The following is a 19065-nucleotide window of genomic DNA, read 5'->3' on the forward strand; positions in this document are numbered from 1 at the left end:
TAATTAGGTATTTTATTTTGAATTTATAATGATTGTTTTAGCTGCTGAGGTGCTTGTGGAGGTCTTTATTTAATATCGTACTGAATAGTTCAGCTGACAATCGACAGACCTGCATTGATTCTTTATCAGAAGTCCTGGAGAACTTATTAAAAGTATAAATTTTAATTTTTTTAAAGCTGCTTTACTCTATTATCATTATTTTATAGGAAATTGACCCTTACTATCATGGCATTGCAATAGTAATCTTCAAAGAATCGGTCAGCGTGGACAAATTGGACGTCACAGACTTTGTTTTGAATAATTTGGAGAGATTTTTAAAAATAATTTTCTCAGTGCCATTAAGTAAAGAAAGGTAAGTTCCAATTCACTTCCAATAATTAAACATTAAACCTTTATGTCTTATTTTAGTTGTATAGAGGTCAAAAAGTTCATCGCCCTGTTATGTCACGTATCGAATTTAAGCGGCAAAGTGGAGGACAGACAAAAAATACTCGGAAGGATTTTTAATTGTTTCAAAACATTTCAAACTATCGAGAGCAACGTCAATTTTGTAGCCGACGTGTGGATTTATGTGGTAAACGAGGCTGAGCATTACGACAAAGGGAATTCATTGGAATTTTTGGTTTGGCCTCTTACCAACGCAGATAAGTTAACGGAACAGGTATATATTTTAATTTATTTTATAGTAAGTAAAAAAAGCTTAAATAGGCCTAATATATAAGGGAAATAAGTACAGAAGCAGCAATATTTTATTTAACACCAAGGTAAATTAATTGTAATTATGTTGCCTCAAACTTACTATTTGTCCATAAAAATAGACACGATTATAATACCAGGTCCAAACATAAATTAGTTCTCACTTACCAATGTTTGGTGAGGTGTCAAAAGTGGTCCAGAATATTGAGGTATTCAGTTTTTCAATAGAATACCTTTAGAGACGCATTAACTGCATCATTTTGAAAATATGGTTAGATAACAATAAACTAACTTTAAATGTGGATAAAACTAAATATATTTTATTTCAATCCTACAAGTCAAATTTACCATTACCGGAAAATATAAAATTGGGCGATAGCAAAATTCATAAAACTGATTCAGTAAGGTTCACATAGATTAAATGTTAAAATCAGTTAAAATGAGATGTTTATACTAAAGCTGTTACAAGTAGAGTTGTAACTAAAAGAGGACTTATAACTAAATTTAAGTACCTTAAAGATTTTTTGGCTACTAGGCAATTACACTCTATTTATTTATTATTACAGCATCAACAGCCAAATAGCCAATTACAGATACCAAAATTACCTATAACTAATAAATTCAAAATAATCAGAAGCACTACTAGCACAACACAGTAACTGACGTTATAAATCATTTAAATCCTGTATCTGAGAAGCATACAACCTATCATTTATAATTCTAGTAAAACTTTCTAAGCCTATCAAATCTATGTCCAAGTCACTAGCATGAATATTAAAAGAATTGCACATTTTATATATTGGTGAGCTGTTAAAAATATTTGTTCTTGGAAAATCTAAATTGAAAGTCTTTTTTTGTCTACTGTTCCCAGGATTGACAAAAAATGGAAACATTGAAAGTATTTCTGGAGAGAGAATTTTATTTGTTAAGATTTTATACATATACACAAGACAAATTTTTTGGTGTCTATTTTCCAGGGAGAGCCTATTAAATTCCTGCAATAACAATATATGGTTATAGCCCTGACTTGACAAAAACAATGAAAAAAAAACATGTATTTCAGAAATTTACGTTCACCAAACTGTCAAACAATTTTACAACACTCAACACTAAAACCCTTGGTAGACCTGACGATAAATCCCATTGTTCAATGTGCTTTATTTACAAACTCAACAATGTTGTCTGTAAAAGTCAAATTAAAGTCCACAATAATACCCTTAAGTTTACTGGTCTACCATTAATGCTATACTCATATTTAAACACATTTTTATTAAGAGTTAGAGACATAGAACAACACTTTGTAAATTTCTTTGCAAAACATGACATTTCTCTAGTGTACTAATTTCCATATACATTTTAAAGTCATCAGCAAAACATAAGGCTCTTGAATTACCTATAGCATACAATGCGGCATTAGACTTTGCACCCAACAAATTATTAATTTTAATAAAATATTTGTAACATTACTTTTATAGAGAGATTTTACTATGTGACTATGTTTCACTCTATCAAAAGCCTTCTCCATATCAGTATAAATTACAGCAACTTGCTTTTTCTTATTAAAGGCATTATGGCAAAATGTTATCAGGTTAGTCAATGTCGAGTTTTTTGGTAAAAAACCATGTTGATTTTCCGATATACTATATTTTACTTCATCATATAGTCTATCAAACATTTTAGATAGGGTCAAGTGGGGTAATTGTAAATGAAATATGCAATTTCTATAAATGTCAATATTTTTAAATATATTTGTAAATAATTTGAAAATCATAGGATATATTATAGCCTTCCATAGAGTCTTTACTTTTGATCTAAGATGGTTTCCATCAAATTTTTTGCAGTTTTATGGAATTATGGTTCATTTACAATTACCCGGTGCTATTTACAATTTCCCCTGATATTTGGGGTAAATGTAAATTAATTTTAGTCTAAACATGGGTGATAATGTTTTAAAACAAAGGGTAATTGGAAACAAATGGGCCGATAATAATTTTTCCTTGACAACATTATGGTAGTTTTATATGAAAAATCTGTCATTTACAATTACCCCATGTGCAACGTTTACAAATACACTATTAAATAATACTAAACATTTGAAAGTAGTTTTTATTAAAGAAAAGATGCCTACAAAGCCACTTCTTAAAAAAACATAAAGAAAAATTAAAAAAATTAACTCTATTTAACGCAGTTTTTGCCCAATTATGGTCTATTTTTCAAATACACTAACATAGCCAGGAAAAATATACAGCAATTTTCTTTTTTCCGACTTAATTTTGAGGTCTGGTAAAATTGCTACTATTGAGCTGAACTCAATCTCTGTAGTTGGTTCTTCTCGAGCAGTAGAATATTTATCTTCTCTTCCAAAACAATTGACATAGATTTCCCCCTCATCTATAGATACTTATTCAACTACATATTGATAATGGTTTGTTTTCCTTGGGCCCCCCAAAAAGTCTACCACTAAGAACATGCCGGGTTTAAGTTTGTTCCATTCTGGCTGATCATAATCTACTTCTTTCAAATTTTCTTTTATGCAAGATTCCAAAAAATCAGAATCATCTGATCCATTATCTGAGCTATAATTTGTATTGTTTTCATCGAGGTCTTCATTGTCTGAATCAGTTTCAATTGGATTTTTCTTTTTCCCTGTCTTTTTTTGTTTCTTCTGTTTCTTTTTTAAATCTTTATTTTCTTTATTCTTATTTTTCTTGACTTCTTTGAGCTTCAATAATTTACATTTTTTCCACGACTTTTTAATTGGTAAGTATTTCACCGTATTTTACAGATTTTAATCTTGGTACTGGATTAATTCTTCTTTTAACAACCTCTAATTTTTCGTAGCTGGTATTCATTGCTTGATAGAAAATATCTATTATTTTACTTGGGGTTTTAATTGGAGTTTTATGGGTAGAGGTCGAAGGAATAGCAAGTTCAGGACCAGAGATTTTAGAAACGTTTTTTTCCAAATTTATATCAAGTGTGCTGTTTTCTAAGGTAGTATTGGCTTGATTATTTACACTTAATATTTTAAGATTTTCAATAGGAGATTGCCTCGGAGATTGCTCTTCAATATTTTCTGTAAATTGTGTAGGGCTACTGCATGGTGTGGATGAGCTTTTAGAATTTAGCTGATTTTCTTTATACCTTCTTAACAAAACATGATTGAAATCTGCCTCAGGAAATGTTGTTGAATCAACTGGAAATGTGCCAGTAGAAATAAAACCTTTAACGATGTTATCATGTTTCATAGAATCTCTCCAAACCTCTCCTAATAACTCAGCAAATTGCGATTTTGATAACCTTATGTTACCTTTACCACTTTGTTTTTTCGTGAAGGTTATTAATTTTTTTGTCCAAGCCGTTTTCACTAAACCGAAGACACATTTATCCAATAATTGGATCTTATCAGTCAAATGACTCGGAAATTTGTAAACTTGAATATTGTTATCAAGTGCCGCATTTACAATACGACAGCTTATGTGAGAACTATGCCCATCATACATTAAAAAAGCTGTTTAATTTGGTGTTCCCCATGTCCTTCTTTTATTCTGAACCTCTTGCACAAAAGCTGTAGAAAACCATTCAAAAAACTGGGGTTCCTCCATCCAACCATTGGATGAAGTAGTGTATAGGGTCCCTGGGTAAGCTTTTTCTGAAATCCATCTTGGTTGAACTGCTGCTCCTTTAAATAGTATATAGGGGGGCAAATACGAACCATCTGCACAAATTGTTGCCAACACTGAAATGGATTCTCTGCCTGATCCTTCTGTGACACGTACTAAAGCTAAAACCAAAAAGGAAGGTAATACAATGTTAGTTAAAAATTAAGGAAACTTACATTTTCCTTTTTCTCCTAATGCCTTTAGTTTGTGTGGATCAGTACCAAATCCACTTTCATCTGTGTTAAAAATAAATGATGGTTTTTCTTCCAAATTATAATCCTTAAGCTGCGAAAGTTCATTATAAAAATCGTAAACAACTTCAAGGTCTCTGGCGTCTTTTCTTGATTTTTCTAGTAGTTCGGGTTTTTTAAATGAAATTGAGGAATTCCGTTTTAAAAACCCGTAGTACCAATCGTCTCCGGGTATACCATGTTTAAAGGGATTTTTTGAGAAATCTCGACATATTGAGCCACAATATTTTTAATTTCTTCTTTCTCACAGGGATAACCCATCCTAGCACGAGCTTTAATACACTGTACCAACTTTTCTTCTTCTTCTTTTGACAACACTGATGGACGCCCAGCACTTATTTTATCTACAGAGATATTGCGTCCTTTAATTCGATGAAAAATGCAGGATTTGGGAACACCGTAAAAGTTTTCAGCTTGTTGATATGTCTTGTTTTTATTGAGAACATCTTCCATAGCTTTTCTTAGATCTTCTCTGCTATATTGAGGTCCCTGGCGCTTCTTCGTATATTTGCGAGGCATTTCTGAAAAAAAAAACAGTTATTTACAATTACCCTGAATCTATTTTTACAATTTCCCCATAACACAATTTTTTTTGGGGTAATTGTAAATTATCAAAAATATACAAAAACCCTTTAGTCAAAAAGACACAATTGTTGCTAGTCAGATACTAAGATGGCTAACTTATCTTTTAAAAATATTTAGAATAAGTATTAATCAATAGACACTCAAAATTTTTACAAAAACATTCAACGTTTATAAAACGATTTTTAGTTTATTCGACACATTTCAAAAACACGTGCATTAAAACCTCATCCCACGAAATACAAATGCAACCTGATCATGTACATTATAGCCCAAGGTTAAAACATTGCTGCAGAAGCACCATCTACATTTTAAAGCCCGCGGCTATTTGACAAACACGCCTTTTACATTTACCCCGTTTTTACAATTACCCCACTTGACCCTACAGAGTTTAGTATAGTAACTGGTCGATAATTTATTACTTCATCACTGGCACCTTTTTTTAAATATTGGAATGACTTTACTTATAAGCCAGGCTTTAGGATGGGTTGAAGTTTGTAACAGAGGTTAAAAATATGCAAAAATTAATTGTTTTACTACTAACAACAAGGGAATATGGTGTTGTAGAGTCAATTTTGCTAGTTATCACTGAATGATTTTTATTCTGTTCTTCTAATTCATGTAATCATCTGTCTGGGCATACTTTTACATTTAATTCAGCCACCTCCTGCAATTTAGTTTTCTCCTCGGCATACACCACACTTTCCTTTTCAAGTACATTTATTGCGTTTACTAGATTTTTATTCAGAAGAGTCAATTCATTCATTTTAGACTCAAGTTCTACATGAACTAATTTCTGTTAATAGTTGTTGTTCCCTGGCTTTTTACTCTTGCAAAATAGCACTTAAAAGGTCATTTTGTTTATTTAAGTTTTCAATATGCAAAGAAAACTTCATTTCAGCATCGGAAACTTCATTTTCAAATATCTGACTATTACGCTTTAATCTTTCAATTACTCTACTCTTTCCGTTATTATTCTTGATTAACTGTTCTATTTGTTTTTTACATGTTTTTCTCTCGTTCTCTTTCTCATTATAATCATGCTGGCATTTTTCTGAACACAATACTTTTATCCATGCAGTCTTACTACATCATGCAGCCTTTCCAAACAACTGGGATAAAAAACGGAGTTTAAGAGATTTAAAATTTTTATTCATTTTACTCTTTATTTACTGGACTATAGGTCAACAGAAAACAAGCGGTTTTGGGAAAAAATTAAACAGTGCATTCCACGCTCAGGTATTTATCTTAATTTTTTTGCTTAAAACGCAATTATCAAACAAAAACACTAATGCACAATGATTACAAAATTACTACAAAACACACAGACTTTAACTTTAAAAAAAAAAAATTACGCGATTATTATCGGAGCTGTATTCAATATGTGTCAATGCAAGTGCGTTCTAGGAGATCTTCATAGAGTATCTTATCATATTTTATTAAAGAGTAGTATTTTTTTGTGCCTGTCAAAATAAGTTACTAATTTTTATGATGTTATCAAGTGTTTTTTTGCCATGTCTAAATAAGCTTTTGGCATCATTGCATCAGAGATGTTGCAAGCAAACAAACTGCCCATAATTCCATGGCAATGGTAATTCTCGCCTAAATTATGAAGAATTTGTGTTTATTATTTTTAAAGCATAGATTCAAAAGTGTGCTATTTAAACTATGTAGACAGATTAATATGTAAACAGACTATTAAAAAACGATGTATTATTATATATTTTATTGGTAATTAAAAACATTTAAAAGGTATAAAATATATTGCTAAGGGAAATGATATATTAAACGTTGACGTTATAAGTATATAGTTGCCTAAGAACTTTTTATTTTTGGCCCGGATGTAACAAACATTAGTCGTAAATAATGGTTTATATATTAATTTTTTCCAGGTTACTCGAGTGACAGTATATGAATACTACGAACGTTTGATTATAAAAAAGGTGGAAAAACTGCCCGAGCTACATTTCGCTCTTTTAAAACATTTCGAAAGAAGCTTAAGAAACGATCCCATGCTCTTGAAAAACGTTCTTAACTTAATCACTTTGTTTAATCCGAACTATACTGCCAAGGAAATTTGTAAGTTCTTAATTATTTTATTAATATTTCAATTTAAAACATACTTGTTTTTTAGGTGAAGTTACTCTGGACATTTTTTCGTTCGCGCTTCTGATCCCTACAGACAGCGACACTAACAGAAAAACAGCCGAAGTTTACCTAAAAAAAATCCTAGAAACAAACTCTATATTCCTAAAAGAAGAGAGTACTATTAAAAAGTTGTGCTCCTGCATAGAAAACTTACTCAAACACCGACTCTTTGACACCCTAACCCCACTAGAAACCGCCTTGGAACGTTTCTCAGATAACATCAAAAACATTTACAAAAAGTTCCTCACCCTAGACTTTTTGGTGGATATATTCGTTACGGAAACAGACATTTCAATAACCGAGAAGGTGCACGCGATCATTAAACAGCTACGCGAGGCGAAAACCACAGAAATCAAAAGAGAAAAATCCCTCCTCGTAATGGGGGGCAGAGCCTCCAAGATCGCCAATCTAGTGAAACAGATGCCCGTCAGTCCGAAAAAAGAGCAAAAACCGAATACGCCGTTCAAAGTGTTCGGGAGTCAACTGAAAAACGCCAAAACGGCGGCGAAACTGGAAGCGGCGGTGTCGTCTCCGGCGGACAAAAGGAAGTCCGCGATCAGTTTAGACGACGAGAGCAACAGTAAATTCGTCCTGATCAATTCCGAAGTGAAACTGGACAAGGAGAAACTGACCGAACACCAAAAGGAGACTTTGAAGAAGAGACGCGAAGACATTCCGGCGCTGTATCAGGATTTGTCGCAGAGCGTTTCGCAGACGGAGTTTGTGCAGCCGGTGGTGGCGACCGAAGGGAATGACTCGCCGTTTTTCAAGAAACCCGAAGTTCCTCCCGAGGTCGTCAAGTTGCCGCCCGATGAAACCGAACTCGTGCAGGAGTTGCCATCGTTGCCAAGTAAGTTTAATTTTTTTTTGTATGTTAAATATTAATGATAATAATAAACAATTTTTATTTACCAGCATATAATAAAAAACATATATATCACAATAATCCTAAAACAATATCTGGTAAATAAAGGAGTATTGGTAGGCAACTAAGTGCCAATTCTTTCCCAATATCCTATTAAACTAGAAAAAAAATCGAGACAAAATGGAATAACTATTGTAAGTAGCACGCCAAAATAATACATATATACAGGGTGTCTACTATAAAAACCGCCTAACTTTAATACAAGTCATTTGCAACAAAAAAGTTGTATAAGATTTTTTCGAAAAGTTGTTAATTCTTTTGGTATTTAACTTTTTTTGACTTTATCAAATTTCTTTGTTTTTTTCCATATAAACAAGAATATCTCTGTTATTCTTACCACCACATAAAATTTAGATATACCATCTGAAAGAGAATTAAATTTGCTATAAAATGGGTATATTTAAGTTTTTGAGTAATTTTTTATACCGGGTGTTATCAGAAGTTAAATGTAACATTTGGGAAATGTGCAAAATTAGTGGTATCTTCTTCGTTGTCGTTTTTCTAAAATTTGGTACAAATAAACTACTGCATTTAATATGCTTTCCAATGATATTCTTACTTTTGTGATAGCTATTTATTTTCACAGCAATATCATGGACAAAAGAAAGAAAACCATAAAAATTGAAAATTTTCAAATTTTATATTTCTTGATTGACCAAAAAAAAAAAACAAAATTTCATTAACAAAACCTAAAATTATAACAATTGTTCAAAATGTCTTCCCTCTTGTTCAATACATTTGATGCATCTTCTTCTTGCAACACACACTAATTCGATTAATTAGTTCGTCTCGAATATTAATGTTAATACTATAAACATTAGATTTTAAGGTGCCCCAGACATAAAAGTCAAGGGGCGTAAGGTCAGGGCTTCTGGGCGGCCATCTTACCGGACCGTATCTTCCGATCCATTTCTCCCCAAAGCATCCGTGAAAGTGTTGTTCCTCTAAGAAAAACTGGCCGACCAAAGAAGACCACTAGTCGTGTTGACAAATTAATTTTGAAAAAAGCAAAACTTGTACCATTCGCAACTTCAAAAGAAATCAAGCTGCATTTGGAAGAAGAAGGTGTAGGTTCAGTTAGTTTTCGTACCATTAGAAGGAGACTTCAATATAGTGATTTAAAAACAAGACGCCCTGCAAAGAAACCACTGCTAAGTTTAAAAAACGTACGGGCGCGATTGAGCTTTGCTCGAGAACATAGTCACTGGACGGTCTCCGAATGGAAAAAGGTTATTTTTAGTGATGAATCAAAGTTCAATTTGATTAATTCGGATGGCAAAAGATATGTTAGGCGTCCCGTGAACCAAAGGTATGATCCCAAATATACGGTGTCCACAGTCAAGCATGGAGGTGGTTCCGTGATGGTGTGGGGGTGTTTTTCGGGCTATGGGATGGGTCCACTACACTTGATAGAAGGCACCATGGATCGTTTCATGTATAAAGATATACTGCAGGATGTTATGGTACCTTACGCTGATGAAGTTATGCCACTCAACCACTACTTTCAACATGATAACGATCCGAAACACGCATCCAAGGTCGTTAAGCAATGGTTAACCCAAGAAAAAATTAATGTTATCAAATGGCCGTCACAGTCACCGGACCTAAATTTGGGATTACATTGATCGTCACATCCGATGTAAAAATTTCAAAAATAAAAAAGAACTTTTTGAAGCTTTGAAGGCATGCTGGATATCCATTGACACGTCCTATATTGACAATTTAATTAGGTCAATGCCCAAAAGGTTGGTGGAAGTGAAAAGAAATAGAGGCTATGCAACGCATTATTAAATAAAACCCTTTAAATTTTCTATACTTATTTTTATTTTAGTAAGCTTTGAATTTGTCAATTTAATTTTGGCCACTTGAAAATTGTTTAGTTTTTTAACTTTTTTTTTATAAAATTGGGTATTACGAATAAATAGTTTAAATACAATTAAACATTACAAATAGGCTCCGTTGTTTTTTAATCAGGTACTGTCCCACCTAATTTATCATTGTCTAAACCGTGATATAAACAAATTTGAAAAATAAGTAGTTGTCAATCTACTTTTGGCCATCAGTGTATCTACAATAATACAGGTAACATAATCGTGTTCTATCAAAAAACCTTATCGAGATAAGTTTTACTTTTTAAATATGTTATGTAATAATGAAGATCCAATTACATATAATAACAAATAGACGCTTTGCGTCTAGTTTGGTCCGTGGGGACCAAGAGAAATTTTTAAAATTTTTGTCAGTACTAAAAAAAAAAATCTCCACAATTATCCCAGGAGTGCCCTAAATACGCAGTGGGGAAGAGACCTGCCGTATCCTCATAAGGCTCTGAGTTCAAACCTTAGCCTCGGTATTAGAACTCGGGCCGTTTCTTACGAACTCGTTCTCGCAGTGTTGCCAAAACTGACAAATAATAAGTCTGGTTGACAGTCTGACCCTCTGGAACCCATTCAGTCATCACGATACCGTAAATGTCGAAAAAAACGATCAACATTGCCTAGAATTTTGATTTGGACATTTTTGCTTTTTTTTATTCTGGGCGATTCAGGAGTCTCGTTTTTTTTCCACACCCGTCTAGGACGCCCTCTAAGCACGCAGTCTCGTTATTTAATAGCCAGTATTGATAGTATAAGACTATGAAACTAACAATAATATCTAAATATTTTTAGCGAAATTAGCCCTATTCGAACGAAATTTTAAGACATTTTTAATACAAAAATTGATAAATATTAGATAACGAAATTCATAAATAAAGTCGAGCAAATGCCACAGATTTTTGTTTTCTGCATTCTTTAAATTCTTTTCGTCCAAGTCTATTCGCTGGGCGAACTATAAACTAGCATTAAAGTACATTTAACATTGAATATATACATTAACATCTTCTTTTATTCAAAGCACACAACCGATGCAGTTTGTGTGCTTTGTGAGCAAATAACAGACCATTTGGATGGTGGCAGAAAGTGTCTTACGGTCTTCCTAGACCTAGCCAAGGCATTTGACACGGTCCCTCATAACAAATTGCTCCAAGTCCTAGAATCCTATGGGATAAGGGGAACCGTGTTAGACGTTTTTGCTGATTATTTGATGGATCGAGAGCAATCCGTCAAAGTTGAAAATACTATAAGTGAACCCCTTCAAATTAAAATGGGCATCCCTCAGGGGACTGTTCTGGGTCCAATTTTATTTGTAGCATATGTAAATTCCTTAACCAATATGTCAATACAAAACGGTAGTACTATCTCTTATGCTGACGACACAGCAGTAACTTTCTATGGGGAAACATGGGATTTGGTGAAGGAACATGCTATAAACGGTATAAAGAAAATAAAACACTGGCTATACTCATTTAAATTATCATTAAATATCACTAAAACTATTTATATAGCATTTTCCCTCACAGCTGCAAACCGTCCATCATTTAATAGTATTTACATAGATAGTCTTATGGATAAACTTCATGAAGTTCACTCTACAAAATATCTTGGAATCTATATTGACAAACACTTAAAGTGGGACCACCACATCCTTAGACTATCAAAAAATATTCGAAAACTAATATACAAGTTTTATGTGCTCAGGGAAATATTAAATAAACAACTTTTGATTACGATTTATAAAGCAATTATGGAATCACTACTAAGGTATGGTCTAATTCTTTGGGGTGGGATATACCAAAACACATTGACTTCTTTAAATGTAACCCAAAACTACATTTTAAAAGTTATTTTCAAAAAAAACAAAAGATTTTCTACTGCATTACTTTATTCCAGAAATATTTTTGATGTACGCACATTATACTGTTGGTCGCTCTGTATATATATTCACAAGTCGAATAAATTTAAGAACTTTGTTAATCATCAGTATCAGACTAGATTAAATGTAAATAGACACTTATCAATTCCAACTGTTGCCACTACTATGAAATTAAAATCAATTTTTTACCACGCACCCAAACTGTACAACTTATTACCACCATATATTAGACATACAAAAGTTGTCAAAAAATTTTGTAAAATATCTGGGGATTACATTTATGATCATTTACATGTATTTAAAAAACTACTTACTGTTAATTAATTTTCATATTTCATAGCTTTAGGCATTCATACGTGATCGTGAAAGATTTTTGTTTTCTAATGTTTAATTATTTATTGGGTGTTAAATGGAAACTTTGCAATAGTTAGTGGATGGGACATATTTTGTTTAAATATTTATTTTTATAAAATTGTTTTTGATTTTTTTGCACATACAGGTATTTGGTTACCTAGGTGCACCTTAAAATGTACTGAGATAGATTATAATTATTGGATTTTATTACACATACTTTGTAAAGGCTTATATGTAATATATCCGATTGATTGATTGATTGAATATCCGATTTTATTGTTTTAGGTTCTACAGATTCAAGCTTTGACGACAAATCCAAAGAAGAACGTCCAAAAAGCGCAGAACCACAATCTCCAAGTAAACTTAAAGCCGAGGAACCTTCACTTACAGACAGTTCGGGAAGAAAACTAAGAAAAAGGGCTTGTAATGAAAAAAATACTGCGGTAGCAGAAGGAGGAGCGACCAGTCCGAAAACGACGAAAAAAGAAAGCAGCTCCCCGAAGGAGGAAAAACCGGCAAAAAAACGAGGAAGAAAACCAAAAGCTCTGCTGGATGAAATGAAGAGAATTGCAAATCAACTGGCCGAAACCAAGAACGAGGTAGCGACGAATGAAGCTCTAGAGGCAAACAAAGAGAGTGCACCTGACCCAAAGGGCGAACCGGAAACTTATGTTAAAACCAAAGTGAAACGTAGAAATAGAGCGAAACCCCATTTCAAAGGCAATATCGAGGTACCGGGAGAGACATCATTAAAAGACGAATCCGAACAAGTAACTTTTAAAATCAAACGGCGTAGGGGCCGAAAGTCCCTTGGCGATATACAAACCGACGAGCTACGAAAGTCTAAAAGAAAAAGTTTACCCTCCAGTAAAATGAGTGACATCTTACAATTCTTGAAACCGAAATCCTTAACCCCCTCCACAAACGCGAAGAGAAGCGAACCCGACAATAACACCCAATCGGAACTTTTCCCACCCGAAGAACCGAGTAATCAGCTAGAAAACCCGGAAACGGAACCCCAGAAAACTCGTAAAAGTACCAGCGACGAAGACGAGGATATTATCGAGAGTTCACAAGAATCCGGCGTTGCCAATGCGAGTTTATCCAAGCTGAGACTGTCGATGAACAAAAGTGGTGCCGTTAAACCGGAGGAAATGCCCCAGAACGAGTCGGTTCAAGAGACCATAATCGCAGAGCAGGTCGACGTGCCAACATCAGCGGAGAAAAAACCACGAAAACGTAAAACAGCCACTCGCAGTAAACCGATCAAATCTATCGTCGCTTCTAATCGAGTGTCGGCCGCCACTGCCGCCCTCGAGGATCTCATTAATGAGCTGGATAAGTGCGAGAGTGAAACGGTTGCTCCTGCCGTTCTGATGGGACAAAGTGAGAAGGAGGAAACCGTTGAGGTCGCTGTTGCAGATGAGAGGTACGGAAAAAATCATTGTTTTTCTGATTAGTTTATAATAATTGTTCAGGTGTTAGGAATAACAGTCGCGGCTATCAATCAATCAAATATGCTTTATTTTAAAAAAAATTTCTAGACAAATCTATACATAAAAAGCAAAACACACAAATATAGAAACCAAAATACAAGTACTAAATAAATATATACAAAACTGGGTACAAAAGACATAAATGTACCTGGTCAAATTTCTTATACTAAATGTAAAAAGTAAGAAAATAGGAAAGTAAATAAAAAAAGTAACAAAAACAGTCAAAAACATTAATACAATGTTTAAAAAGTCATAAAAAATTTTATAGAAATTTAGCAATACAAAATATTGCTATTCTACATCCTAAGAATATTAATAATTAGATACTCAAAAATTAATATTAAAAAAAAATCATCTACTGCATATAAAGCTCTCTCCAGTAAATATGATTTCAAAGCATTGCGAAATCGAGGAAAAGTTGTCAATGATTTAATTTCCAAAGGCAGATGATTGTGCATTTTTTTAGCTCCGTAAAGAATAGAGCTTTTTATTAATTCTAACCTTGGGATTGGCACATAAAGATTCGAAGTAGATAATTGCGAGATGGTTTTTTAGAAATTTCTGATATATGCTTGCGAACCAAGCAAATAGTTTCAAGAATGAATAAAGATGGAAGAGTTAATATTTTAAATCTTTTAAACATTTCTTGGCAGTGAGCTCGACTATCGAGTTTTAGTAAATAGCAAACCGCTCTCTTTTGTAGTTTAAAAATGCGCTCAAACTGAGTCACACTCACAATAAGTCCCAAAAATTTCCCAGATTCAACAACGTCCAAGCTGGTGTTGGTAAGTACAAAGGGTTGGTATAGACTATAAAGAGTTTTTGATATGTTTAAGCAGAGGTCTTTAGCAATAGTTGCATGAAGTGCCGCAACATCCGGATTGCTCCATGTAAAGCTAGTTTCATCGGCAAAGAGACTGAACTGAACTGAACCTTGGGGTACCCCACATTCTATTGGTTTACACAATCAATAGCCTTGGAGAAATTACAGAAAATAGTTGCTGCTACGTTGAATGATGATTGCTTATGCTGGAGTTAACACTGTTAAAAAGGGAGAACATAGCATCATTAGTGCATTTATTACTCAAGAAGCCAAATTGATGGGGAGTTAGTATTTTATATTTAAATAGGAATGATAATAGCCTTTTTTTAACCAATCTTTCTATGATCTTCGATAATATTGAAAGGAGAGCGATTGGACGATAATTTAAAGCTTGCTCTTTATCTCCTCCTTTATGTAAGGGAATAATTATTGCAGTCTTAAGGCAGTTAAAAAAGACCCCCATTTTGAAATGATTTGTTAATTAGGTTTCTCAGATGGTTTAAGGTGTTATCAGGCAGATTTGAGAACATTTTTAGAGTAAGACCATCTGTACCAGATGATAATTTGTTTCTTATTTCATTTATTGTACTTTGAAGCTCTGTTATCAGTACAGGGGTAAAAAAGAAACTATGTAAGTTTTCATTAGAGAGATATGAGAAGGTGTTATAGTAGTCATTAGGTTTTTAGCCACGTTTACAAAGTAATCGTTAAGACCCTCATTCTTAAGTGAAGAATGGGGATAGCGCTAGTCGAAGAAGGCTTATTTCTTAATTCGTTAACAATAGGTCATGTTTCTTTAGCAACGTTACCAGAATTAGCCAGCCTGTTATTATAATAAATATCTTTTGCGGCTTTTATTGCTTTTCGATACAATTTCCTGTATAGCCTTACATAATTATGAAAAAATATGCTGTCCGAAAATTTTTTTAGGTATGATAAAGAGCGCATGTTCCTTGCAGATACACGTAAGCCTTTAGTGGACCAGGGTGAATGATGCTTAATTTTGATGGGTCTATAAGGAAAGGACTTATTCGCAATACTTGACAAGGTCTTTACAAATCTAGAAAACTCACCATTGATATCATCAGAGATAAGACCCCAGTCAGCTGTTTGGCATAGATTCTTGAACTTCAAAAAAATTTTTTAACCAAAAATACGAAAATTATTTTTGCTTAAAGTGTCAATAGTAAATCTGGCAAAAACAGCTTCATGGTCAGAAAAAGCTGAATTGAGAACAGTATCAACGAAGTTCAGAGTACAAGATGACACGATATAGTCAATGGTGCTGGAACTATTTTTAGTTATTCTGGTTGGTGAATTTACATTAAAATTAAAAAACCCATTGAATCAACACACACACTGGAGTAGTCAATATTAAGGTCGCCACACAAAATTTATGTACTTTTTAGAAGCATGGATTCTAGCTAGCTTAGAAGTTTTAGACAGAACGTCTGTACATCAGCGTCAGGTGTTCTATAAACACAAACAATATAGAAGTCATATAACTTATGGTGAACGATGGAAAATTTAAAAACTTCTTCAGATAATAAGTTATCAAACTTAGTTACTGGTGAAAAATCGGTGATTGTAGACATTATCATAGTACCTCCATGGGATAAATTACTTCTGTTAAATAAGTAGTGTAATTTTTAATAAAGACAGGTTCATGTATGTTTAACCAATGTTCAGTTATAGCAACAATTTCGTTTTTCGTTTTAGTCCAAAATAATCACAAATGGTTAATGCACAGAAACATAGGCCAGCATATATTGTACTGAGCAAAAGTGGAGAAACAACTTGTTTATTAAATAAAAAGCCAGACTGGTTGACTATTGCCCGTTAATAAATTCTAACATTTTTTAATGAGGTTCAGATGAATGCAAAAATATCTTTATGTATTTTAAAATTCTTGCCACAAAAAAGTATTTGCTTATCTTTATTTTATAAGAAGCAAAAGTAGAGAGACATTACACAGAAGACATATTACAGAATAAGATGCTTAAGGGTGTTATTCCTTAGGTGATTTTAAGAAAAAAAAGTTTTAATAAAGCTACAGTCGGGAGAAAAATTATTTGGCCCCCTTAATTTCTTTTGTAAAAGTTGAAATAAAAAAATTATGCAATAAAAGATTGTTATATATTTTTAACACATACACAGTTGGTTGTATGCCTAAATTGGTAACACAGGGTTTAATATTAATAACTACTTAAATTACAAATTCTGAGAAAGCAAGGGAGAAAATATCTTCGTCTAATTAAATGTATTTTTGAAAATTCAACAAATATTTAAAAACTAATAACAGGTGGAATATCCTTTTGATTTTAAAATTTCTGCCAACCTATTAGGCATCGATTCTACGAGTTTCTTCGTAAAATCTATTTCAATACTGGACCACTCTTCTTGTCATTTTACTTTTAATTCCTCTTTGTTCGATATTTTACGTTTTTTTCTCTTTTCTTCAGTTCGGACCACAGATGTTCAATGGGGTTGACGTCTGGTGATTAGGGTGGAGTTTCCAATACTTTTGGTACATTATACAATATCCATACTTTAACGTCGTTGTTTTGCTGAAATATTTAATCGTTGTTAATTCCCATTTTGTCCGCACTTTGCTTTAAATTATTCTTTAATATATCCATAAAAAAAACCGATCCATAATTCCGTCAATAAAATGGACCTGACCCACTCCATGCCGTGACATACATCCCCATAGGAGAACAGAACCACCTTCGTGTTTTACCGTAGGGATTAAGTTTTTGGTTTTCTTTGATTTACCAAACTCGAGGCGTTTATTTCTATTTTTCTTATTTATGAATGGCTTCTTTCTTGCTACCCTGGCTTTTTAAAAATGTTCTTGTGGTTTTCCTTCACTTTTCTAAGCATTTCTCTTTTTTCTCGTATGGTCAATTTACTTTTACTTTCTCTCCCTGGCAATGTTTTTGTTGTATGAGTGGTTTTAGATTTTTTTTTATAGAATAGATAATATAAAAAAAATAGAATAGATAATACACTCGCCGGCACAAAATTCCGCCACCCTGAAATATTGGCGAAGTTTGATGTTTTATAAATTTTTTATTTTTTTTCAGATTCTCACGATTTTGCCTTTTGATCAGTTTTTAGATACATTTGTTGTGATTTTTTAAAATCATTTTGTAAAGTAGCATTTTTCGATTAGGCTATAATATTATACAGGAGTAAAACAAACTGTTGTTTTTTTCTCGTAATTTCAAAAGACCCTGTAGGAAAATTAAGGTGGATAATTCTGTTTACATACTGTTCCTTGTAATCTTTGATGTATTCTAAACATTTCGATTTTTGATTCCATTCCATTATCTCATTTCTGCTGCGAGCTGCAAATTTTTTATTAAAACGCTAATTTGAAGCTTATTTTTAGATAATTAATGTCAAGTTTTCGGTTAAAAATTATCGACGTTGGCTAAGGACGCAATTTATGTGACATAAAGTTTGACAGGGTCACTATTATAATTTGTTGTGTGTCAATATGGTATTAACTCTAGCAGACGTGGGTAGAATTGTTGCGTTAATAGAAGATGGCCGTAGCAAAAGTTATGTCGCCCGTACTCTGAGATTTCCGCGGTCTTCAGTTCGAGATGCCTGGAATAGGTATTTACAGACGGGAATTTTTACTAGACGACAAGGCTCTGGCAGAAGGAGAATGACCACTAGAATGTAGTACCTTATTGAAATCATTTTATTATGAATGCATATGTTTCCCCCAGACTTAACACTTCTCTTTTTACATGAGCTAATGATTCCTAAAAGGTGTTTCTTGTATTCCTGGCCAACAAATTCTGGGTGAAACTTCTTAAGAGGTCTGTTTCTCATCGATGTGCTTGAAAATTCCTTCTCACATACTTTGCAGATTGCATTTTGTTGACTAGAAAATACATAATAATTCAGATTAGAACTAAAAAAATTATACCTTACCTTAGTGTTGCCATAATTATCGTAAACAGATACTACAGCAGCTAAAAAAGAAATTATACAGTAAAAAAATCACTGGAAAATTCACTAGAAATTGAAGGTCAAACACTAAAATGTTTTTGAACTCAAAATTAGCGTAAAACCGAATATTATAGACAACGGAGTCAACACTAAACACTATGATTGTTATGAGCACTCAAATAGTCGCAAAATCGATATAAATAATAATTATCCAGGATAATTAAATCATTCAGGAAGCAAAGCAAATAAAATCTGCAATCTAGGTTAGGGAAAAGAAAACAAAAGTATTATACCATTCGCACGCGAAATTTAACGGACGTAAATGGAGGGATCAATCGGTTTTCGGTCCCGTCTTCGATTCTCATTTGCTGGGCATATTCGTCTTTTAACGTATGCAGTACGAAGCATG

The 19065-nt window shown here is 33.1% G+C and overlaps 1 protein-coding gene across 1 annotated transcript in view; it reads left to right on the forward strand.

Annotated features, from left to right (window-relative positions):
- The window catches only part of LOC126740111 (telomere-associated protein RIF1-like), a 59230-nt gene that overhangs the window by 12550 nt on the left and 27615 nt on the right, over positions 1-19065 (forward strand). The window contains exons 6-11 of the mRNA XM_050446017.1: positions 42-152; positions 207-352; positions 409-661; positions 7084-7270; positions 7326-8189; positions 12657-13800. Of these exons, the coding sequence (XP_050301974.1) occupies positions 42-152; positions 207-352; positions 409-661; positions 7084-7270; positions 7326-8189; positions 12657-13800 (2705 nt within the window). The remainder of the gene's footprint in view (positions 1-41; positions 153-206; positions 353-408; positions 662-7083; positions 7271-7325; positions 8190-12656; positions 13801-19065) is intronic.

Source organism: Anthonomus grandis, chromosome 9, assembly GCF_022605725.1.
Source record: "Anthonomus grandis grandis chromosome 9, icAntGran1.3, whole genome shotgun sequence".
NCBI lineage: Eukaryota > Metazoa > Arthropoda > Insecta > Coleoptera > Curculionidae > Anthonomus > Anthonomus grandis.